Genomic DNA, 25,335 nt, shown 5'->3' on the forward strand with positions numbered 1-25,335 from the left:
ACAAACTGGATAGTAGAAAAACCATAGAACTTCAAACAAGCAAAATCATATTTTATTTTTAAGTAAAACAAACAGTTGATTTTTCAGGTATGGAGCATATAAATTTTAAATATAAAACTGGAACCAATAAAAGTTTTACATTAAAAACCTACACATGTCACCAAAGGTAAAGCGTGCTCCAAATAAACACGTGCCTGACTCAAACTCCAGTGTACTGAATAACTTCTCACTCTCTGCCATTATAAGTGGGGCAAGTGATTTGTCAAAGTGAAGCAACCCACGAACTTCTACATACAGCATTTAATATGACTTTCCACCCAAGTTGAGAGATTTTGTAATAAGCCCTGGAAGCACTGAAAATGTCAGATTCTGAGCAATAACAAAACACTTGTCCTAACCATACAACGTTCTGTTTCAGGTGTAGTCCCCAAATGTAGGGCCTTGATCCAAAATAAAATGTTTCCCAGTCCATGTTAACATTGACTACTGTCACTACATGAGATTTATGCATTTTACTCATTCGATAAAATCAAGTTATGAATAGAAACAGATTTATGGCTGAAACCTGAATAGGCAACAGTAAATACTGGAGTGAATGGATTCTTTTTCAGGCTGTCAATCACACCGCCACACATGCAGCGTCATACTTAAATTTACACCTGACCTGAGCTGCAGCATGAAACCTTAACGCACCAAATACAAAAAGAAAAGTTGAACAAAATTGCTGTTTCTGCTCTTGGTCTGACAGTAGGTAATAAAAGTATTCTTTCCACATCTGAAAAAAATGCCCAAATTGTTTTACTCTATATAATCTCATTGTATTTTTAATCATCATAACAATAAGAAGGTCCATTCCAAAATTTGCCTCTCACCAGCATATCTTTCTCCAAATGAGAAAACGGGCAGGCCACCTATTTTAAGATTACAGCCAAGCCCACACCTGAACTGTAATGTATAACTACTACCCTAACTTGAGAAGAAAGACTCTATTCCCATCCTGTGCCACGTTAGATGATGTAGCCAAGATTTGCAACTGAAAATGGGAGCATGGCAAGTAAAATTAAAGGGAAAATTATATTTCTTTATCCCTTAAAATTGACCAAACAATTAAACTTAAAACTTCATGCTCTATATATTGTTTGTCCAATGTGTTGGTCATCTTTCCCCCTCCCCACACACAAAAATTTCATCTAAAACATTGTACAAGTTATGGCAAAATGATTTCACCAGACCAGGAACTGAAGAGGGGTGGGGTTTGTGAAATTGTAGTTTGTCAATTGGCCTTTTCCTCTATTCTTCAGGACAGTAATATATAGTCCATTATTACTATTTGGTGATCATTGCTGGTGTCTTGATTGCATGGATCAGCAGCACTCTCACTTTTCAGTACAGTTCATTTATGTTGCCCATTTCAGCTGCATGTTCCACCGTAAGGCTGTAGTCTGTCAGAAAAGACAGTTGGCTTGCTCAACCTCAGTGAGGACTCTAACTAATCTTTTAGCTGCAAATGTTCAGAAGTAGAGACCATTTATCTAGTGTCATTCTGTTAAATGCTTTAAGGTTGTCTACTTTAAGATATACTCAACTAGTTCCAAGTAGGCAGTACGCAAACCAATTAAAAGTAGATTATTTTGGTAGATGTGATCTCCAATGCATATAAAAGTACACTACCATGTTTGCATTTAAACTCAGTTGCAACACGAGTAACTAACTGTGTTGTTACAATAGGTATTTGAAAAAAAATTATACCAATTTCTTCCCTCCTCATTCTTCTGAAGTTACTTACTCCAGAGACTGTGGTCATTCTATGGTATCTTGCTCAAGTGGCCATTATTTCGTAGCCCTGATGGTGAGAATTAGCAGACAACTTGAGTACAGATGTGAGAGGTAAAGGAATCATAGCCAAGCCTAGCCCTGATGTACACATACACACACGAATTGATGGATAATGATCAGGTGCAAGAGGCTTGGCAAAATTTCCCTTCCTTATTCCAGAGCTGCTCAATACAAATGCAGCAGTGTCATCACCCAAACAGAAGGTCAATTAACAGAGATCAAAACTGGGACCTCCTTGGTCAATGTTATGCACTGGAAATGCCCATTGAGCTATCACTGGAAGGACAAATTCTCCATTTTTACCTAAACAACCCTACTGAAATCCTGATCTAAGGACAACATTATTGAGAAATTAGGTTATGCAACAACAGGATTAAAATGCTCAGTCCTACCAAACCACTTCAACAGTCCCGTCCCCTCCCCTCCAAACCACGGACTATTTAACCATTCTCATCCTTTTCTCTGCTATTTCCACATACGTCCTCTAGATAGTCTGCCATTAAATTCACAGTATTGGAGGTGTGTTGGTTTTCTGAAGTACTTGGTTGTACATCTGAAGTGATTGCATGCATGTCTCTTTCACTCTTGGTAGAATCCGCTCGTGTTACGACTGTTGCAGAAGGTGGTTTCCTTTTCAATTTGATCACTCGATTCACTATTACCTTCTTTTCTGGCAGTTTGACTGCTGCAGTGCAACAGGGCTCTGTGGCGCTTCTAGCATTCTGGGATCTAACAGGTTGAGATGTTTGGGCATCTGATCCAGAAGCAGATCCTGTAGCACTGGAAGATGCTGTCCTGTGGTTTACAAACTCCCCGGTGCTTAGTCTCTTTATGGCTGTGGTTTTGAGATGAACCACGGTGTTTGGCACCGTTTTTGAAGCATCACCTGGTGTTGACAGTTTGACCAATCCAGAATTCTTCACTTTAATGCGGGTGCTGGTGGATGGGCCTGAGAACTCTACGGGTTTCAGGCTCTTTTTGGGAGTTTCCATTTCTGCTTCATTGACATCAATGTGTCTGGAAGATAAATAAAACTTAGATTTAAAGTAGCAACTCTGATCCACTGGTAACTGATTGAATCCATAAAAATGAAGTTAATCCTTTGAGTAGTTATGTTCTTTTAGTTACTTTTTAATGAGGCACTTGGTGATCTGATTGCTACAAATTGTAAACTGAGAATTTGCAATAGTGAATTTTACAAAACAGAATATTTCTCATTTAGATCATTTATGAAATCAGAAAAAAAGCAAATATCAGAAAAGTGACTATGATTTCTGTGTTAGTCAAGAAGGGTATCCCAAGACCTACCGTAGCAAATTTTGGAAGACAGCATCAGCTACCCATAGCAATAATTCCATATTTGTGTAAGTAGACCTGGACAGTAGATTTTAGTTTATCTTTATCCAAGACAATGCTTGATTGGCACCCCTTCCACAAACATTCACTCCGTCCACCACCAACGGCACAGCGGCAGCAGTGTGTACCATCTACAAGATGCACTGTAGGAACTCACCAAGGTTACTTAGGCAGTACCTTCCAAACCCATGACCACTACCATCTAGAAGGACAAGGGCAGCAGACAAATGGGAACACCACCTCGATGTTCCCCTCCAAGTCACTCACCATCCTGACTTGGAAATATATCGCCGTTCCTTCACTGTCACTGGGTCAAAACCCTGGAACTCCCTCCCTAACAACGCCGTGGATGTACCTACACCACATGGACTGCAAAGGTTCAAGAAGGAAGCTCACCACCGCCTTCTCAAGGGCAATTAGGGATTGGCAATAAATGCTGGCCTAGCTAGCAATGCCCACACCCCATGAATGAATAAAAAAAAAACTTGATCATTTATAGTGAAGTTTTCACTTTATATTCACTGTAGTAAGCTGGCAATGTCAAGACACCATTTTCTACTAACTATATAACCTACAAAACCACTAGGAAAGCAGAGAGAGGATATGAAAAAATACTGGCAGGTAAAATCAAAGCAAACCCAAAGATGTTTTACCAGTACATTAAAAGAAAGGGAATAAATAAGGAAGGGGTAGGGCCGATCAGAGATGTACATGGTAACTTTTGCTCTGATGCTAAAGATGTGGGCAGGGTTCTCAATGAGTGCTTTGATTCTGTCTTCACTAAGGAGAGGGATAAACCAGATATTCTAGTTAAAGAGGAGTGTGAAATATTAGATACAATAAGCGTAGCGAGTGAGGATGCACTGGAGGGACTGACATCCTTAAAGATGGATAAGTCACCAGGGACGGATGGATTGTATCCCAGGCTGTTGGAGGAAGCCAGGGAGGAAATAGCAGATGCTCTGTAGATCCTTTTCCAATCTTCACTAGATACAGGTGAGGTACCAGAGGGTTGGAGGTCTGCGAACGTTATACCATTATTTAAAAAGGGCGAGAAGGATAGACAAAATAATTATTGGCCTGTCAGTCTGACTTCTGCGTTGGGCAAATTATTAGAATCAATTCTGAGTGATAGGATAAACTGTTACTTAGAAACAGATTAATCAGACAGAGTCAGCATGGTTTTGTTAAGGGAAGGCCATGTCTTACTAATTTAATCGAATTTTTTGAGGAAGTAACAAGGAGGATTGATGAGGGTAGTGCAGTGGATGTGGTCCACATGGATTTTCGTAAGGCATTTGACCAGGTCCCACATGGCAGACTGGTCAGAAAAGTAAAAGCCCACGGGATACAGGGGAAGGTGGAGAGTTGGATCCAAAGTTGGCTCAGTGACAGGAAACAAAGGGATTTTTGACGGATTTTTTTGTGAATGGAAAGCGGTTTCCAGTGGCATTTCACAGGGCTCAGTGTTGGGTCCCTTGCTGTTTGTGGTATATATTAATGATTTGAACTTAAATGTGGGTGGCATGATTGGGAAATTTGCAGATGACACAAAAATTGGCCATGCAGCTGACAGTAACAAGGATAGCTGTTGTCTCCAGAATTATATCATTGTTTGGTTGAGTGGGCAGAGAAGTGGCAGATGGAATTCAATCCAGAAAAGTGTGAAGTAATGCATTTGGGGAAGGCAATCAAAGCTAGGGAATATACAATGAATGGGAGGATACTGGGAGGGGTAGAGGAAGTGAGAGACCTTGGCGTGCATGTCCACAGGTCCCTGAAGATGGCAGGACAGGTGGATAAGGTGGTAAAGAAAGCATATGCAATGCTTTCCCTTATTGGACGAGGTATAGAATACAAAAGCAGGGTGTAATGATGGAACTGTATAAACGCTGGATAGGCAACAGCTGGAATTTTGTGCACAGTTCTAATCGCCACATTACAGGAAGGACATTATTGCTGTGGAGAGAGTGGAAAGGAGATTTACAAGAATGTTGCCAGGGCTTGAAAATAGCTATGAGGAAACATTGGATAGGCTGGGGTTGTTTTCCTTGGAACTGAGGAGGCTGAGGGATGACCTGATTGAGGTGTACAAGGTTATGAGGGGCCTAGATAGAGTAGACAGGGATGCCTATTTTCCCCTAGCAGAGAGGTCAATTACCAGGAGGCATAGATTTAAGGTAATTGGTAGGAGGATTAGAGGGAACATGAGGAAAAACTTCTTCACCCAGAGGGTGGTGGGTGTTTGGAATTCACTGCCTGGTTTGGTAGTGGAGGCAGAAACCCTCAACTCATTTAAAAAGCACCTAGATCTGCACCTGAAGTGCTGTAACCTGCAAGGTGTAGGACCAGGTGCTGGAAGGTGGAATTAAAATGGGCAGCTAGTTTTTTATATATTTTTCTCTTTTTCGGCTGATGCAGGCAGGATGGCTGCATGGCCTCTTTCTGTGCTGTAACTTTTCTATGGTTCTATGTATTAATTAGGAATTACTGTATAGTTAGTAACCAGCCTGGAGCAGATGATTGAATAAGTAGTGAGCCCCAATGTGTAATTGAAGAATAAGTAATTAATCAAGTAGTTATTAAGGCTGGATAATATATTAATGTTTGAATTCTAAAGTATTAATTTGCTGCAAACCAGTATTTCTAAACGTACTGCTACTGTCTGTGGGAACAGAGGGCACTCAGCTAATGTCCTTGACTGTTTAGGGCAGGTGCAAGAAAATTAATGGAGACTTGTCCAAGCCCAGATAAAAGATCATTAACTGTCCCATTGCTCTGCTCCATGGAACTATGTGCGTACATGGCTAAATCCAACAAAATTAACCCAGTAACAACAATGTCCAATCGAATAACAACAACAGAACTGATTTGAGATGAGATGATGCTCATTCAAGGGTTAAAAGTGGGTTTTGAGAACCATCTTGTTGCTAGTGAATTGGACTATTGCTGTGGTGGTCCTGACTGCTCCCTGGGCAGGATTTTTGAGAAATCGCTGTCAACAAGGGAACCCAAGGAACATTTACACTTCCAGCTGGGGTGCTCGCCCAAATCGAAGGCGTAAAATTCGGTTATTCATTGACAAGTATACCTGTTCCTTTATTCTTAATTAAATTTTGATAGTATTTGCTATTCCCAAATCCTGTTTTGCCATATGGTCCAGTCTCATTTGAGCTAAGCCATTTTAGAGGGTTAATTTGGAACCGGTTAATTAAGTGCATGCATCCAAACTAAAAAGAATCTAAACTTAAAACATATACCTCTTTAAAATGGACATTTGTAGAAAAGCAGTTTTATAAGTTGGATGCTCCAAGTGACTCCCCAGGGTCCAGGGAGCCCAGTTTGTAAATCTATGTTTTATTATGTATAAAATGAGTATTTCAAGAATTTTTAAGAGCCACAACACATGATGAAATAAAGCACTTACCGCTTCTGAATTGGTGCCACCTTCTCTTGGCTGCCTTGTAGAGGTCGGCCTTCAAGAGTCCAACATTCTATCAACTCCTGAGGCACTCTCCAATAACTGACACCTGCAGGTAAAATAAGATGCTGTATCTGCTTGCTACAGATGATATAGATACAAGATGAAAACCTATTACCAAGATACAAATTAATTATGCTTAAATGCAAGTAATAGGATAAAAGCTACTTTCATTGAGTGCTTTGTTAATACAGAATTCAAAATTGTAAGAATGAAATAGAAATATCAACATGTGCAAATTATATCACTCTGCAGAATGATTCCAGTGACTGCAAACTGTTCCTCATAAGCGTCATCTGATTTTAATTCCATTACCTTTGTAAAGTTTGTAAACTTATAGGTAATTTTACATAGCGTTATTCACATATCTCTCCCACTTTCATTCATGCTTGAGAGTTTAGGATAAATGGTTCCGTCCATTTCTAAAAATTGCCCTTTGCTTGAATTTTGAATTACAAAAAAAGACTTTTCTGTAGATGGATTTAAGTGTTTTGAAAGTGAGAGAAATACAATACCACAGCTGCATTCTGATGACAGCTGGCTTGTTATCTACTTATGTGATCGATGCTTGTATTTGGTGAATGATCAATAATGCACCATATCCCTCTCATTTAAAACAGGGCAGTTCTTCCTGTCAGCTGAACTATGCTATGTCTCAACTCAGGCCTGTCACAGTGTGTCACAATGAGAAAAACAAATGCTTTATGCAACAGCTTGAATCAATCATTCACTGCCTGCAACTCGTTTATTTTTTAAAACAGTGAACGCTAAGACAAACATATTACAGTGAAATCGCATGAGTCAAATTCGGATGACATGAAATTCTGGTTATATCAAAGTCATCAACCATTCCCACCAGCAGAATAACAACTCCCAAAAAATGATCCTCTGATGAGCCAAAATTCCACACTGGTAACGCTGGATTAGCCAAAATTCCGCACTGGTAACGCTGGATTAGCCAAAATTCCGCACTGGTAACGCTGGATTAGCCAAAATTCCGCACTGGTAACGCTGGATTAGCCAAACCTGTCTAAACTTGTCATTAGACCATGCCCATCAGAGTGGAGTTAGACTACACAAGAGGGCAAAATAATGAAACTCCAGGATAGCCATCATTTGACATTGAGATCCCCCTGCGAAAGGACGCGCAAAACCCACAAGTATGGCCAAACCAGGGAGAAAGTTAAAAGTGTTGTCGATCGGAGGGAAGATGAAGTTGATGCAGTAAGTGGAAAATCATGGCACGAAGCGGAAAGCCGACATTGCGAAGGAGTGGGAGATTCCTCTCCAGCAAGGAAGAGGATGAGAACGGCTGCCTATCCTGATTTTGGAAAAGCTCTGCTAATGCAGTCCAACGCAGCCTGGTCAGAGAACGTTCCCATCTCCAGTACAGTCCAGCAGGAAAAGAGAGTCACCCTGGCAAAGAAGGCGGGCCATATGGTGTTCACCTGCAGAGATGGCTGGACTCATTCAAGACAAGGCAAGGCATCGTCTTCCGAACGGTGAGCAATGAGGACGCAGTGGTTACAGCAGCAATGACAGATGATTGGCTCCAAAATAGTTTCTCCCATGTCTTAAACAAGTATGCACCACAAGACATTTTTATCATGGATAAAACTGGTCTGTTTTACCGTCTTTTGCCAGACCACTCTTTGATGTTTAAAGGTGAAACATGCAATGGTGGAAAGCGGAGCAAGGAACATGTCATTGCTACGGTTTATGCCAACATGGATGGCACAAACACGCCGCTGCTTCTTGGGATAGAAAAGTCCAAGAAGCCACGTTGCTTTGCGAATGTCAAAGCACTATCCTCAGTGTACGAGGCTAACAGAATCACCTGGGTGACCTTCAGCATTCTTGAGGCATAAATCAGTAAAGTGGACAAAATATATCCAAGAAAGAAAAGGAAGATTTTTCATCATTATAATTACCACGCGCACTCTGCCATCACTGACCTGAAGAGCTGATGTTCTTGCCTCCAAACACCACAGCCAAGCTCCAGCCAATGGATCGGGGGTGATTAGGTATATGAAAACCCACTACCGATGCCAGCTGATGTCTCAGGATATTGAGGCCATCGATAAGGAGGAGGAGTACAATCTAACTGTTCTAAAGGCCATGTTCATTGATGAAGTCGGTGTGGAAGATGGTGACAGAAGCCACAATTGCCAACTACTTCCATCATGCTGGGTTTCAACAGGTTGAAAAAACATGTTGCAGCACAAGACATTGAAAATGAGGAACGGGTGAGGCCTACCAACCCGATGACCAGGCAGTTTTTGCTCACCTGTAGAAGGCTGGCATGGAAATTCCAGCAGAGATAACCATGGAAACTAACGCGGAGGTGGACGATGCCATATGCTGCATGATGGAACTGATAGATGATGCAATCGTTAATGTATTACATCCTTCAACCGAGAAACCCAATGACTCTGAAGAGTCCGATGAATGCCCGCCCGCTCGCCCACCTATTTCCCCAGCTGATGCCACAAAGGCTGTAGAAATGCTCCAGGATTTTGCACTGCAGCACGAAAACATGTTTGACTGCATTGACAACATGGTGGACTGTACCATGCACGTCTGAAAACAGGACGTTAAGCAATCTTCCGGGCTCAACTGCTGACATTTTTCAATGCAAAGCTGCAGCCTTTCACAAGGTCAGGCCATTGTAAGCTGTGAAAAAATTGAATAAAAATTTTTTCATATATTTACTGCTTTACTGTATTTTCATTTGGCATTTGAATCTGTTTTTGACATGTACAGTATTTGTAGGCATATCTGGTTACATACCCATTCATGTACGAATGGGGCTTCCTCAACTATCATGAAGCTCCACTTAACACAAATTTGTGGGTGGATTCTCTGGGATTCGATTCATCAGGATTTTACTGTATAATATGCTTTTGATTGAACTGGGTACTCTTACACAAATTTATCTAATTTCTAAGGTTTAGAGAGGGCATGAATTTCCAACGCAGAACAATGCAGTTATTTTGCACAAAGAGTCTCATTTAAAATACCAAATGCTTCATCAACTCAGACATTTCAAAACAGGACAAATAACTGGATAAAAATGGGACTGCAGGAAGGAAAGAAAATTCAGATATATGATTGAATATTCTGAGGAATAAAAGCCGATGGAAAATGCAATGGAATGCAACAGATGCAAGGTCAGATAGATTTCTGGATTGCTGCTTGATTTACCTAGGAAGGGATGGATACAAAATAGTTAATGCAACTCTTCTTTAGAACCTTAAATGAATTTATTAAATCCACTAAAGAGGAGATTGTGCAAACAAGGTCTTTAGAAAGGAGAGGTTCGAAAAGCTGAATGGGTTATACTCATCTTTCTAATTAACCCAAAGCAACAATGATGAGTGGATTCTACATTTCTTATTTTCTTGACAGTTTATTTGCAACAGTTCCATTTAACTGCTCTACAGAATAGCTTGCAACTGGGTCTTCAATAGAGGACTTGCTTTTAACATTTAAAATCATGCTCTATACAGACTATGATGTGAAAAGTGTTGCACCATAATAAAGGTCAGAAAACTGATTAAATCAGTAGTTCCATATGCACCACCACTTGTCACATGTTTATGAAGCTCCTACACTTGATCGAAAAGCTGTCAAGGTGTACTGGAATTTGTTTGGTCATCGATGGCTGAGATCTTCTTCCCTTTGGGGTTCGTAAGTGAAACATTGGCTCTTTACCCAAGTACAGTGACAGTACTCAAGTACCCAACACAGGAGAAGAAATTAAAAGAAACACATTTTCTCCTGATGTACTGACTAGAGGTATTTGTGATAACCAAAAACATGATCCAACATATATCTGAGCTTTACAGCTCACCTCCAAAGTCTTAAATGTTTTTATGTTGACATGAAGGGTAAGTACCTCTTCCCTCCCAGGAGTCAAAGGCATCCATCATTTTCTTCAGTTCACCAGCTGAATAATAGCTCCATATGTATTGTAGATTGTTTCCAGCTTCCCTGCAGGTGAGAAAAGAAGCAAAGGAATATGAAGTAACATTAATGCAGGAATACATACAATGTGTAAATTATAACAGCCACAACAGTTTAAAAGTTATAGCCATTTTTGCGGATTATAGTTTATATTTTTCCTGATGTATCTATTTATTACCTTACCAGTATATAGATTTATATAAAAGTTATCAAGGAGGTAGATGTTGAGATGAACAAGAGAGCGCAGAGTGCAGTTTAAGAAAAACATCGATTTATCTCACAAATTGAAGCTAGAATGTCTGGGGCTGTTTGATAAGTTTGGGGAGGAAGTAAAGTAGAATGAGTGCTGCAAGACATAAATAAAATGAAAAATGAGAGTTTTGCTCCTGCAAATATTTCTCATTGCGCTTCAGTGCTGAATTCTGAAGATCTATCAAAATGAAAACATTAAAAGGACTCAAACTGAACTAATACAAAATACAAGCTCACAAGCTACAAAGGAACTTTTTTCATTTATAGTATTCCCTGCATTAACTACCTAAAGGAGAAAAAAGACTTTTAAAAAATCCTCAACTTCTTAAGCAGTAGGAGCTGTAACTTTGGATTCGCCAATTTAGAGCTCTGACTTCAGAGGAACGTTGGTAGTTTTTTAAGAATTTTGCACTGTATTCAAAAACAAATCCTCTCAAGACTGAACACTCCTTATTTAATAACCATTTTCTAATTATACTTCCCACTGTTGGATAACACCACTATGGCTTTGAAGTGAGAACGAGGGGCAGATAAATGAACAAATGGGTTTGGGCAGCAATACAACGGGGAAACATTGCAGGTAATGGCACGCTAACACTGAAAAAAGGGTGACTTGAGTTATATAAGAGCTTTAAGATGGCAGATGAATTGGGATGCTCAAAAGGGAAAGGACGGAGAAAGGAAGGGGAGAAGGGGAGCCGGGTCGTAGGCTGGAAGAACACGTCGGTAGAGTTGTCACAAGGGTTGGGAAAGAGAGAGGGTGCTGCGAGGGGTAGGAAAGTGCAGCCTTCTTCCGAGGTCTCCAACATCACAGGTGCCAGTCTTCAGCCAATTTGATTCACCCCACATGACATTAAGAAATGGCTGAAGGCACTGGATATTGCAAAGGCTTTGGGCCCTGACAACATTCCGGCGGTAGTGCTTGAAAATGTGTGCTCCAGAGCTAGCCGTGCCCCGTGCAAGCTGTTCCAGTACAGCCATAACACTGGCATCTACCCAACAATGTGGAAAACTGCCCAGCTATGTCCTTATCCACAAAATCAGGACAAATTCAACCTGTCAATGATGGTCTATTCTCCATCATCAGCAAAGTGATTGAGGGGGTCATCAGTGTTACTATCAAGTGGCACTTACACAGCAACAACTTGCTCACTGACACTCAGTTTGGGTTCTGCCAGGGCCGCTCAGCTCATGACAGTCTTGGTCCAAACATAGACAAAAAAGCTGAGCTTATGAGGTGAGATGAAAGTGGCTGCCCTCAACATCAAGACAGCATTTGACCAATTGTGGCATCAAGGAGCTCTAGCAAAATAGAAATCAATGGGAATCAGGTGGGAAACTCTTCACTGGTTGGGGTCATACCTAGCGGTTATTGGAAGTCAATCTCAGTCCCAGGAAATAATTGCATGAGATCCTCGAGATGGTGCCCTAAGCCCAACCATTTTCAGCTGCTTCATCAATGACTTTCCCTTCAGAAGTGGGGATGTTTGCTGATGATTGCACGATGTTCAGCACTATTCGCAACTCCTCAGATACTGAAGCTGTCTGTGTCCATTATTTCGGCCACATAAAGGGTGTGACTCCTCTATCATACCACTCCAAGTCTGACTGCAACAGGGTTTTCTTGAGGGATTTAAAAGGGAATTTTCTCAATATCTGTGTTAAACCATTTACACACTGATTGCAAGAGAAACGAGTCTGACAGACTTTCTTGAAGTTTAAAACAAAAAGGGGTGCATTTTTATTGAGTTAAAAACCCATCCAGGTAAAGAAAGCAAAATAATTTAAAAAGCCCACACTTCTCGAACTTTCATGACCCACATTCACACACATACACAAGGATGCAAAATTTACAAGTTATACTGTATGTAGTTACTTTCTTTGCCAAATTAAAGTTCAATGCTGAAAGATCAAAAACTTTTTATGACTCCTTGGCTGGTCACTGTGGCTGTGCCAGAAATTCTTCTAAGTTCCTTTACATTCCAGGAGTTGAGTTGAAGCCCATGTAATTACAACTGTCAGAGACAATTTATTTTTAATCCGTCTCTTCCAGGAGCTGATGTGTTTTGCACCTGAGGTTCCTTTTGATGGAAAATTCACTCTCACTCTGCTGGATTTTTAAACTGCAAGAGATAGGGTCTTAAGAGAGGAGAGAAGGGAGCTCCTTACTGCTTCATTGGCAGCTTTTCCAGACTACTTACTGCTTCTGTCTTTAGCAGCTTCTATAAAGAGATTTCAAAATGGTTACTTCAGTAACATGATCTCTCTCTCCCCATAGTGATTTCAGAAGAGGTTTGTTTATCTGATGTCTTAACCGACAGTCGCTTTTGTTTCCTGGCCAGGTGGTGAGTAGATTCTGTAATGTCCCAGCATTAAACCCCTGAATGAGTCATTATCCATCTTGATGAGACAGGAAGACATATCTCCATATAAGCATTGTTCTAGCAGACTTCCTCTTCGCAGGAGAGGGTGTCTTATAGAAGTGCAAATGTTATGTCCATTACATTTCAGTAAATCCCTTTAAAGTGGTTCTAGACATCCTCAGGTGTGAAATTCCAGAGAAGGATGTTGTGGCATGTCTGAATTTTCATTCACAGTGGAACTTTCCAGAAGATAATCAACTTGCAATACCAGGTATCAGGTGACTTGTGCCAGCCGCCTTTAGTCAGTGTCTTTTCTTGTCTTAAAAAAGTCCTTTTGAAACAGTTCAGCATGTATTTGGTCAGCTGATGAAATTACAGATTAATATCACTCATGCACAGGTCATATCATCATGACACCATATGCGGCAAGACCCAGACAACGTTCTGGCTTGGGCTGATAAATGGAAGAACCATTCGCAACACACAAGTACCAGGCAATGACCATCTCAAACAAGAGAGAATCAAATCATCTCCTCTTGTCATTCAATGGCATTAACATCACTGAATCCCCCTTGATCAACATCCTGGGGGGGTGACCATTGACGAGAAACTTTGATCCAGCCATATAAATACTGCGGCTATAAGAGCAGGTCAGAGGCTGGGAATACTGCAGCAAGTTATTCACCTCCTGTCTCCCCAAGCATGTTCACCATTTATAAGGCACGAGTCAGGAGTGTGATAGAATATTCTCCACTTGCCAAGATGCGTGTAGCTCCAACAACACAAGAAGCTCAACTCCATCAAGGCAAAGCAGCCTGCTTGTTTGGCACCCCACCTAGCACCTTAAACATCCACTCCCTCTGCCACCGATGCACAGTGGCAACAGTTGTACCATCAACAAGTTGCACTGCTGCAACTTGTCAAGCCTCCTTAGACAGCACCTCCCAAACCCATGGCCTCTACCACCTAGTAGGACAAGGGCAGCAGATGCATGGGAACATCACCTCCTACAAGTTCCCCTCCAAGCCATATGCCATCCTGACTTGCAATTATATCACTATTCCTTCACTGTCACTAGGTCAAAATCCTGGAACTCCCTTCCTAACAGCACTATGGGTGTACCTACATGACCTAAAAGAATTTTAAAAAACTTTATCTTTGATGAATTGACAAAAAGGAACTAATTCGCTCAGTAACTTATAGATGGCTGACAGTGTAAATCTTAATCAACAAACGTACAAAAAATATCAGAAAGGACAAGACCTACTGGTCCATCAAACTGTCCTACACAATTGTGACATCCTCAATTAAAACAAGAAATACTTTGACAGATCAGCTTAACCCATTAAGATACACATTTGCTCAATGAGAATTTTTCATAGGATGATGGAGCTCAATATACTCAATCAATTGATATAACTTGGTTCGGTGAGCCAAATTTAAGTATCTGGTAATTCCTAGACACAGATTGGCAGTAAATCCCCAAAAATTCTTTGGTAAGGAATTAAGGAGCCAGGGTTCATCTGGTGCCTTCTGATTAATATAATATACCAATATCAATGTTCTTCATGCAAAATAAACAGATCACAGATCAAACAAGGCAAGTGCTGCAAAGCGGAAAATTTTACATCTTAGATATAGTGAATGTTTGCCACTTTTACCTCTTATAGATGCTTCTACTTTTCATCCTGCCTCCCAGCTGCTTCTCAATGGCTCTGATCCCCTCTGTCTTTGATGCAAATACTCCGAGGATCTTGCTCTCACAACTGGCACCACAAGTATTGAGATAGTGCAGGATCCACACCATTGGGTTTGTACAGATTAAACCATAGGAGTCACATATGTCTGTCAATGCCTATATTTAATAAATAGAATAACAATGAAACCAGTGATTGTTTGAAGTGATTGATGTAACTGCTTTAATTATACCCTATCTTCACATGGAGAAGTATTGAGAGAAACATATGTAACAATAATTCTTAAATTAGGCCATTGTTGGAAATTTTCTTAGTCTCATAATGAAATTTCACTGTATCGTCAAACAAACACATGTGATATATCAGTTGACAGTGGCTTCTGAGGGTAGCATACTGGAAAGATTATAAACCTAAATCTAACTATACCAGTGCAAACTATGGGATTAGAAGACACCATATTTCTATTTATCTTACTTTAACTGTACCTTCCAACAATACAAGTGTCAGATGAGTAGTGGTTCAGAGTTTTGTAAACAGTTGCGAAGAGTTTCCATTTTGGTCTAAATCAAGAAATTGCACCCAAATTGTGCTTGAAGTTGAGCTAGTGAGGTTACAGTTCCAAGTTTCTGCTAAAATTCATTTGCATAATCACAAATATAAATTTTTCCATAAACCAGTGCAATCAAACAGTGTAACCAACATAATCATTCTTTCATTTTTCTTTTTCCTTTGAAGAGTATGCCTTGATGTATTTATGATTCTGCAGGGTCTTTTTGGGCAAATTGAACCTTCAACCAGCACAAAAGATTACACAAACACAAATGATTTTGGACATAGCCCACTTATGCTTACAATTCCAAATCTTCTGCGCTGGTTCAGCCACTTTCACTAGAGTCGTAGTGCAAAACTAGTGTAACCGAGCAGCAAGTCTACCCCAGTATCCCATTGCGCAACAAAAAACACCCAGCAGAAAACACCATCTTTGTTGCAATAAATCTGTGCCTAAGGGGCTAAGTTATAATCTTTTGTCTCTAAGAGGTTGATTTTATATTGGTGATTTTCTGAATCAAAGTGCAAGAAACGGGATGGGATCTTAAAAAAAATGGCATCGCTTTCAGTTTTTAATAATTTTATTGGTGAAGCCTATAAGCGGTCACCAATGAACTCCCTTATTTCTCACCAAATAGCCTCAACTTTTAGAATAAAACATGCTAAAGTTGATTAATTTTAAAAATATCCCACCTTGAATTTCTCACACAAACAATCCAGGTCCTGTTTATAAGGGGTGTTTGGGAATAATTGTGGAAATAAATCCAGTGCACACCATATGGTGGTAACCGCATGCCACTAAGTAATTTTATTATAAAAGACCATTCTGAAATGAACGCTAAACAGTAAGGCAGGGTTACACACAGCGTTATAACCTATTGCTGCATGTTGTATGAGGAATGAGTTCAATGTGTTAAAAGATGCAACAGGAACAGTTCATAGTTCTTTTACACAACAGGATAAGATTCCGATCTGGGAAACACAAGTCAAGAAGAAAAATGTATTTTTTTTTTTAAAAAGACAGGAAAGTAGTCATCACCACTTTTCCACCTTCTCCAAGACACTGCCTCCCACATAGGATACAGTTCTCTAAGTGCCAGAAAACCTCTGATGACACACAAACTATTAGCCTTAGTAGTCAAAGTCACTGTCCACTATGACCACATAGAAGCGTCAAAGCCAAGGCCAATCAATCTTGCCCACATCAGATGTCACATGCACCTTCAAGGTTTCTGGATAATCATCCAATTGAACTGTTGCCAGTTTTCCCCTTCCTAAACAAAGGTCCTTATTGCAGTGCAAGCTGAGATCAGCTAATTCCAGAATCAAACCTGGATTCTCCTGGTCTGCATGGCTCAGCTACACTGGAAAAAAGAAAAAATCTGCACTTACATGGTGCTTTCACAATGTCAGGACATCCCAAGGAGCTTTACAGCCAATGAAATAGTTTAAGAAGTATAATCACTGTACTGTAGGAAACATGGTGATGAATTCTGCACACAGCAAGGTCTCACATGCAGTAGTGAGGTAATGACCAGACTTAAATATTGGCTAGGACATTGAGGTGAACTCCCACGCTCTTCTTCAAATAGTGCCACGGAATTTTTTATGTCCATTTTAGAGCATGGGGCTTCAGTTCAATGTCTCATCTGAAAGATAGCACCTTCAACAGTACAGCACTGAAATATTACAAGTCTTTAGACTGGGACTTGAACACACGTCCTTTTGACATGGAGGCAAAAGTGCTACAACTAAGCCAAGGCCAACTCGATAAACTTCCAGAGCTGCCAAGGAAGATCAAAAATCTAAGAATATTTCGAGTTAGTGGAAGGTATTGTTTGGTCTGACAAAGTTGAACTTGTTATATACTAGCTTCAATAAAATCGAACATTTTCAACATCATTGCTTTCCAGGAATGAAAATAACGCAGTCATAGATGATTTGTTAAGAATTTGTCATTAATCAAAATCATAAACAAAAGCTTTTACGATCAATTGTCAAAACAATGTTTAACACAGTTCTCTCATTTATTTTCACTAGGCTTCACTTTTTGAAAAAATGCCATAATCTCTTTCGAGTAACATTACGAAACAGATTACAAATTTCTGAGTAAAGCTTGAGACAAACATTACAAACCTTCTTGATTTCAATATTAGATCGTGAGCAATGTCTCTCCATCTCACTCGACAAATAGTCAGTCAAACTGTAGGGATAGGGAATACCAAAGTAATCTGCCTCTTCTTGTAATGCTACACGAGTTCTTGCTTCCTCAGGGATGCAAAGTTCCCCGTGCAGATAATCCAAAAGATATTTGAAGAGTTTGCCATCTCGTTCAATCAGACAGGCCCCTATAATAAAAGATTAGATGTTAAAGACTCTAAACTTCAGCATTGCACATCTCAAATTCAAAGAGGTCAGTTGACAGCTCAAGCAGTTTATCTTCCAATTAGTAAGACTCAAGTTCACACCATGACTCAGCCAGGTGGATTGTGCCATTCTTCAGTAGGCTGTTGCACAGTAATTCAATATCACAAGCAAAGTGATCCATCTCAGTTAAAGGAAATATGGCTTCTTTTTTTTCTTATTCATTCACAGGATGTGGGCTTCGCTGGCTGGGCCAGCATTTATTGCCCATCCCTAATTGCCCTTGAGAAGGTGGTGCTGAACTGCCTTCTTGAACCATTGCAGTCCATGTGGTGTAGATACACCCACAGTGCTGTTAGGAAGGGAGTTTCAGGATTTGGACCCAACGACAGTGAAGGAATGGTGATATATTTCCAAGTCAGGATGGTGAGTGACTTGGAGGGGAACTTCCAGGTGGTGGTGTTCCTATCTGTCTGCTGCCCTTGTCCTTCTGGATGGTAGTGGTTGTGGGTTTGGAAGGTGCTGTCAAAGGAGCCTTGGTGAATTCCTGCAATGTATCTCGTAGGTGGTATATATACACTGCTGCAACTGTGCGTCGGTGGTGGAGGGAGTGAATGTTTGTGGATGGGGTGCCAATCAAGCGGGCTGCTTTGTGCTGGGTGGTGTCAAGCTTCTTGAGTGTTGTGAGAGCTACACTCATCCAGGCAAGTGGAGAGTATTCCATCACACACCTGACTTGTGCCTTGTAGATGGTGGACAGGCCTTAGGGAGTCAGGAGATGGGTTACACGTCGCACGATTCCTAGCCTCTGACCTGCTCTTGTAGCCACAGTATTTATATGGCTAGTCTAGTTCAGTCTCTGGTCAATGGTAACCCCCAGGATGTTGATAGTGGGGGATTCAGTGACGGTAATGTCATTGAACATCAGGGGCCGATAGTTGGATTCTCTCTTGTTGGAGATGGTCATTGCCTGACACTTGTGTGGTGAATGTTACTTGCCACTCGTCAGCCCAAGCCTGGATATTGTCCAAGTTTTGCTGCATTTGGACATGGAGTGCTTCAGTATCTGAAGAGTCTTGAATGGTGCTGAACATTGTGCAATCATCAGCGAACATCCCCAATTCTGACCAATAATGGAAGGAAGGTCATTGATGAAGCAGCGGAACGTGGTTGGGCTGAGGGCACTACCCTGGGGAACTCCTGCAGTGATGTCCTGGAGCTCAGATGACTGACCTCCAACAACCATTTTCCTTTGTGCTAGGTATGACTCCAACCAGCAGAGAGTTTTCCCCCTGATTCCCATTGACTCCCGTTTTGCTAGGGCTCCTTGATGCCACACTCTGTCAAAAGCTGCCTTGATGTCAAGGGCAGTCACTCTCAACTCACCTCAGGAGTTCGGCTCTTTTGTCCATGTTTGAACCAGGGCTGTAGTGAGGTCAGGAGCTGAGTGGCCCTGGCGGAACCCAAACTGGGCGTCAGCAAGCAGGTTATTGCTAAGCAAGTGCTGTTTGAAAGCACTGTTGATGACCCCTTCCATTACTTTACTGATGATGGAGAGTAGACTGATAGGGCAGAATCAGGTTGGATTTATCCAGCTTTTTGTGTACAGGACATACTTGGGCAATTTTCCACAGAGCTGGGTAAATGCCAGTGTTGTAGCTGCACTGGAACAGCTTGCCTAGGGGTGCGGCAAGTTCTGGAGCACAAGTCTTCAGTGCTATTGCCGGAATAGTCAGGGACCATAGCCTTTGCAGTATCCAGTGCCTTCAGCCATTTCTTGATATCACGTGGAGTGAATTCAATTGGCTGAAGACTGGTATCTGTGATGCTGGGGGCCTCTAGTGGAGGCCAAGATGGATCATCCATTCGGCACTTCTGGCTGAAGATTGTAGCAAATGATTCAGCCTTATCTTTTGCACTGATGTGCTGGGCTCCACCATCATTGAGGATGGGGATATTTGTGGAGCCTCCTCCTCCAGTGAGTTGCTAATTGTCCACCACCATTCACGACTGGATGTGGCAGGACTGCAGAAGTTAGATTTGATCCGTTGGTTGTGGAATCGCTTAGCTCTATCACTTGCTGCTTATGCTATTTCACATGCAAGTAGTTCTGTGTTATAGCTTCACCAGGCTGACACCTAATTTCTTTTAGGTATGCCTAGTGCTGCTCCTGGCATGCAATCCTGCACTCTTCATTGTACCAGGGTTGATCCCCTGTATTGATGGTAATGGTAGAGTGGGGGATATGCCATGTCATGAGGTTACAAATTGTGTTTGTATATAATTCTGCTGCTGCTGATGGCCCACAGCACCTCATGGATGCCCAGTCGAGTTGCTAAGCCTGTTCGAAATCTATCCCATTTAGCACGGTGGTAGCGCCACGCAACACGATGGAGGGTATCCTCAACATGAAGGAAGGACTTCGTCTCGACAATGACTGTGCAGTGGTCACTCCTACCAATGCTGTCATGGACAGATGCATCTGTGGCAGGCAGGTTGGTGAGGTTGAGGTCAAGTATGTTTTTCCCTCACCACCTGCCGCAGACACAATCTAGCAGCTATGTCATTTAGGACTCGGCCAGCTCGGTTAGTAGTGGTGCTACTGAGCTACTCTTGGTGATGGACATCGAAGCAACCCACCCAGAGTACATTCTGTGCCCTTGCCACCCTCAGTGCTTCCAGAGTGGTGTTCAACACGAAGGAGCACTGATTCATCAGCTGAGGGAGGGCGGTAGGTGGTAATCAATAGGTTTCCTTGCCTACGTTTGGCCTGATGCCATGTGATTTCATGGGGTCCGGAGTCAATGTTGAGGGCTCCCAGGGTAACTCCCTCCCTGTATACCACTGTGCCGCCACCTCTGCTGGGACTGTCCTGCCGGTGGGGTAGGACATACCCAGGGATGTGATGGTGGTGTCTGAGACATTATCTGTAAGGTCTGATTCCGTGAGTATGACTATGTCAGGCTGTTGCTTGACTAGTCTGTGAGACAGCTCTCCCAATTTTGGCACTAGCCCCCAGATGTAAGTAAGGCAGGACTTTACAGGGTTGACAGGGCTGAGATTGCCGCTGTCGTTTCCGGCGCCTAGGTCGATGCCGGGCGGTCTGTCCGGTTTCATTCCTTTTTGAGACTTTTTAGCAGTTTGTTACAACTGAGTGGCTTGCTAGGCCATTTTGGAGGGCATTTAAGAGTCAACTATATTGCTGTGGGTCTGGAGTCAAGTGTAGGCCAGACCAGGTAAGGGTGACAGATTTCCTTCCCTAAAGGACATTAGAATCTTAAGCAAGGAGAGGTAACAGGTTATGGTCGCCTAAAGGTTGTTACTGGGCCACTAATCCAGAGGCCTGGACTAATGATGCAGAGACAGGAACTCAAATCCCACCATGGCAGCTGAGGAATTTAAATTCAATTAAATACAATCTGGATTAAAAGCTATTTTCAATAATGGTGACCATGAAACTATCAAATTGTTGTAGAAGCCCATCTGAATCACTAATGTCTTATAGGGAAGGAAATCTGCCAACCTTACCTGGTCTGGCCAATCTGTGACTCCATACCCACAGCAATGTCAGTGTCTCTTAAATGTCCTCTGAAATTACCTCAAGCTACTCTGTTGTATTGAAGAAGGTGGTGGTTAATGCTGGCCTTACAACAAGCGCATCCATGAATGAACAAAGAAGAACCAAGCCTCAAACTGACCAATTTAGAGTGCAGCACAACAGTTTTCTCAAAGAGAAGTCTGCAGCTCAGACTGAAGGGAAGGGAAGGGAAGGGAAGAAAAAGCAGCTAAAGAGCAATGGCAAGCAAATATAAAGAAAACAACACTCCAGTTATGTTGCTTCTGAGCGGGAAATTACATAGCTTAAATGACTATTATTTGCTAACATTTTGTGATAAAGCAAAAAATATTCAGTGCTAGAAAATGACAGATGCCTATGGTAAAAGTAACATCTTAACAAAGTATCCCAAAAATATAAAACTTCATATAGTTCAATTCTACTTTTTTGGGGGGGTCTATCTTTGAGAGCTGCCTCAAAAACCCATTCATCCGACCAATGTTTAAATGGTTTAATGCTTCTGTCCCCAGTCATAGCCAGAAAATCACCTACAATCACTTCTCTTCCCATTCTCATACCATTACCTCCGGTGTTCCTCAAAGAAATAGCCTTTGCCCCCTTTTTCTCATCTACATGCTGCCCCTCAGCAACATCAGGTGATTAGAACTAGAACACAACAGGTTCCATATGTACACTGACTTCACCCACCTCTGCCACACCACCATTTCTTTTGACCCCTCCACTGTTTTTAAATTGCTATACTGCTTGTTTGATATTTAGTATTGGATGAGCAGAAATTTCCTCTAACTAAATATTGGGAAGACCGATGCACCGTCTTTGGTCCCCACGACAAACTCCATTCCCTAGACACCAACTCTCTCCCTTTCGGTGGCAACTGTCCAAGGGTGAACTGTTCACAACCTTGTGTTGTATTTGACGCCAAGATGGACGCCCAAGTACATATCCACTCTATCACCAAGGCCGCCTACTTCCCCTCAGTAACATCACCTAACTCTGCTGCCTGCCTCAGTACACATGCTGCTGAAACCCTCAACCATGCCTTTGTTCCCTCTAGCCTTGACTATTCCAATGCATTTCCGGCTGGCCTCCCATCTGCCACCCTCCATAAACTTGTGCTCATCCAGAACTCTTTCGCCTGTATCCTAACTTGCACCGCACCTGCGCTCGTTGACTTGTACTGGGTCCCAGTCAAGCAATGCATCAATTTTAAAATTCTCATTCTTGTTTTCAAATCCGTGACCTCACCCCTCCCTATCTCTGTAATCCCTCCCAATCCCACATACTTCTGGGAAATCTGTGTTCTTCTAATTCTGGTCTCTTGAGCATCCCTGATTTCGATCACGCCACCCTGGTGCTCATGCCTTCAGTGGTCAAGGTCCTAAGCTCTGAAATTTGCTCCCTAAATTTCTACCTCTCCACCTCCATGAACTCACTCCTTAAAACATGGACCTTTGACCAATCTTTTGGTCAAATGTCCTGATATCAACTTACGTGGCTCAGTGTCAAATTTTGTTTGTGAATGCTCCTGTGAAGCACCTTGGGCCATTTTATTATGTTGAAGATGCCAAATATATGCAAGTTGTTGTTGCTTCATGTAACTGCAGATAAAACACGGGGCTGGGCCAAAACTCTCAGTAGCATAAAAACAGCAAAGTAAGCATCTTTTTTCATAATCAAGTTGCCTTTACCATGTACTTGGTATGAAAATAAGGCAATATTCTGGCATATTCACGTAACTACATTAGTGTAGTTAATTAAGTGTACCTACACACCATTTAGTATTGCCCATGACTATTTTTATATAATGAATCAGAGGTTCATTGACATTAACACTTTAATTTTTCCTAAAGAAACAGGTTTTGCTTGTAAACAAGGAAAACCAGCTACTGAAAGCATGTAAGTATGTCACACGACTTGGTATGCTTGACAACTGCAACCTTTTCATTACCTGATTCATCTAGTTTCAAAGGAAATCGTCCACTAAACATTGCACTAAGCATTGAGTCTTTAAAACGACAAAGGGAATTTCGCCTGGCTGTATACAAACAACCTCCCACATTCAATCTGAGAATCTCAGAAATAGCTTCCCTCTCACAAGACTCCATGGCGTGCAACATCCAATCACTCCATCGCTGAAATTCTAAGTACAGAAAGCAAACAAAAATTTAGAAACAGTTTGTTGTTACAAGGATAACTCAAATGTCACTTGGCACTTAAGATTGCTTCTCTAAGCATTACTTAGTAGCCAGAACATAAGTCCAGCAATTACAAAAACTATAAGGTTGATAATATCCAATAGTATTATTTTGATTATGCATTTGTGAAGTACCTTGGATTATTTTTATGTTTGAGGCTGGGCACAAGAACTTTATGCGCTGTGCCATTAATGTAAGAAACAAATGCTACTCAGGCGTATCATATAGAAATCTATGAAAGGCAACACAAAACCAAGAACTTTGATGGCATATTGCAATGACTATTGCAGATTATTTACAGGGACTAAGGCGTTTTGGGCTTGAGTTTAGGATCTTCACTCTTCTACCCTAAAGGGGATTGAATGAGGCTTAATAATAAGCAGAGTTGCTATTAAGCAGACTGCACAGTTTTTTTTAACAGATCCACTTTTGGCTTCATGTTGATCGGGACCTATCAAATCCTGGGTATTTTCAGTGAGCTTCACTCCGGGAAGGGGACTTCTCACAGTCACTCTCTTTAATTCACCGCCGTCAATCTACATCTCAACGGCACAAAATGGACAGTGGTCAGTTCGCCGCCAGCCCCCATCTCCATCTCCCCCACTCCTCTTCACTTACCTTCCTCCCATTCAGGCGCACAATGATGACACGGCTACAGCCCAGCGCAACCGCGGGGCCTCCGCCTCCTGACAGGCTCCTCTCGAGCCAAGACCTCCGCCTGCTTTGCCCCCTCGTGGCCGGAGTACAGCAGACCGCTTCCGCTGCTGGTGCCGCGTCAGGGAGCGGGGTGGGGAGACTGGATTCCGGGATGACCTCCGCACCCTTTGCCCTCTGGTGGCCGGAGTATAGCAGACAAGCCCCGCTGCTGCGTCGCTTGTTCGGGGGGGTGGGGATGTGGTGCAAGGATCCTGGGATGATTTTTGCCGCCTTGCGGTCGAAGTAGGAAACTTCTCCTGTGTCCTCTACCTGCTCCACAGCTCTCCAGTGTGACCATGAACAACTTGGGCATGATCAGTTGACCTTGACTCAAGAAGTCAAATTCTACTTTTATAAATCTTGGGGGGCAGCGGTGGTCTACTTTTATGACATAAGATTGTAAGATTTTTGTTAAATCTTTGACAATCACATTCCATGATTCTGTCCCTTTTTTTTGTATGACAAACAGAAACCAATAGCCATGATCCAGTGGCAGTGTTTGGTCGGGGGCTATTTCCCTTCCTATTTCCCCTCAGAGTAAGAAAAACTAATTGGGGGAAAGACAACTTCAGTGGGGTAAGAACGCATCTGGGCTGAATAAATTGGAGTCAATTGTTGGCAAGAAAAATGGTAGCTACCTTCAAAGAAGAGATAATTTGGCACAGTCAAGGTATATTCCTGCGAAAAAAAGGACTCGATGAGAAGGATGAACCACCCATGGTTAACAGATTTTGACATTAATTTTCAAATCCTCTCTGGCCACAGGAGAGGTGCCAGAGGACTGGAGTACAGCGAATGTGGTACCGCTATTCAAGAAGGGATGTAGGGGCAGGTAATTACAGGCCAGTGAGTCTAATATCAGTGGTAGGGAAACTATTGGAAAAAACTCTGAGGGACAGGATTAACCTCTACTTGGAGAGGCCGGGATTAATCAGGGATAGTCAGCATCACTTTGTCAGGGGAGATCATGTCTAACAAATTTGATTGAATTTTTCAAGGAGGT

At 41.8% G+C, this 25,335-nt stretch overlaps 1 protein-coding gene across 2 annotated transcripts; it reads right to left on the minus strand.

Annotated features, from left to right (window-relative positions):
- Window positions 1-30: 30 nt before the first annotated feature.
- LOC144686507 (BTB/POZ domain-containing protein KCTD18-like) lies at window positions 31-24,361 on the minus strand. 2 transcript variants are annotated; one of them, XM_078551800.1, is made up of 7 exons: window positions 24,255-24,361; window positions 23,390-23,581; window positions 17,637-17,848; window positions 14,916-15,109; window positions 10,572-10,666; window positions 6,620-6,722; window positions 31-2,853 (listed from the first exon to the last, which is right to left on the minus strand). In XM_078551800.1, the coding sequence occupies exons 2-7, from the start codon at window positions 23,556-23,558 to the stop codon at window positions 2,277-2,279; spliced, it is 1,350 nt and encodes a 449-aa protein (XP_078407926.1). In that variant the 5' UTR covers window positions 23,559-23,581; window positions 24,255-24,361; the 3' UTR covers window positions 31-2,276. The 2 variants fall into 2 exon arrangements, with proteins under 2 accessions (XP_078407926.1, XP_078407925.1); XM_078551799.1 differs by lacking the exon at window positions 24,255-24,361 and adding an exon at window positions 23,771-24,229.
- Between the last annotated feature and the right edge of the window lie 974 nt (window positions 24,362-25,335).

The sequence above is a fragment of the Cetorhinus maximus genome, chromosome 11 (genome assembly GCF_964194155.1).
Source record: "Cetorhinus maximus chromosome 11, sCetMax3.hap1.1, whole genome shotgun sequence".
Lineage (NCBI taxonomy): Eukaryota > Metazoa > Chordata > Chondrichthyes > Lamniformes > Cetorhinidae > Cetorhinus > Cetorhinus maximus.

Excerpts from the sequence above, each read along its gene's own strand:
- LOC144686507 (XM_078551799.1), bottom strand. The coding sequence starts at position 23,825 with ATGGCACAGCGCATAAAGTTCTTGTGCCCAGCCTCAAACATAAAAATA. Across the intron at positions 10,667-14,915 it reads AGTAGAAGCATCTATAAGAG|GGAAGCTGGAAACAATCTAC; the intron begins GTAAAAGTGGCA and ends TCTCACCTGCAG. Across the intron at positions 6,723-10,571 it reads TGACTCCTGGGAGGGAAGAG|GTGTCAGTTATTGGAGAGTG; the intron begins GTACTTACCCTT and ends TTTTACCTGCAG.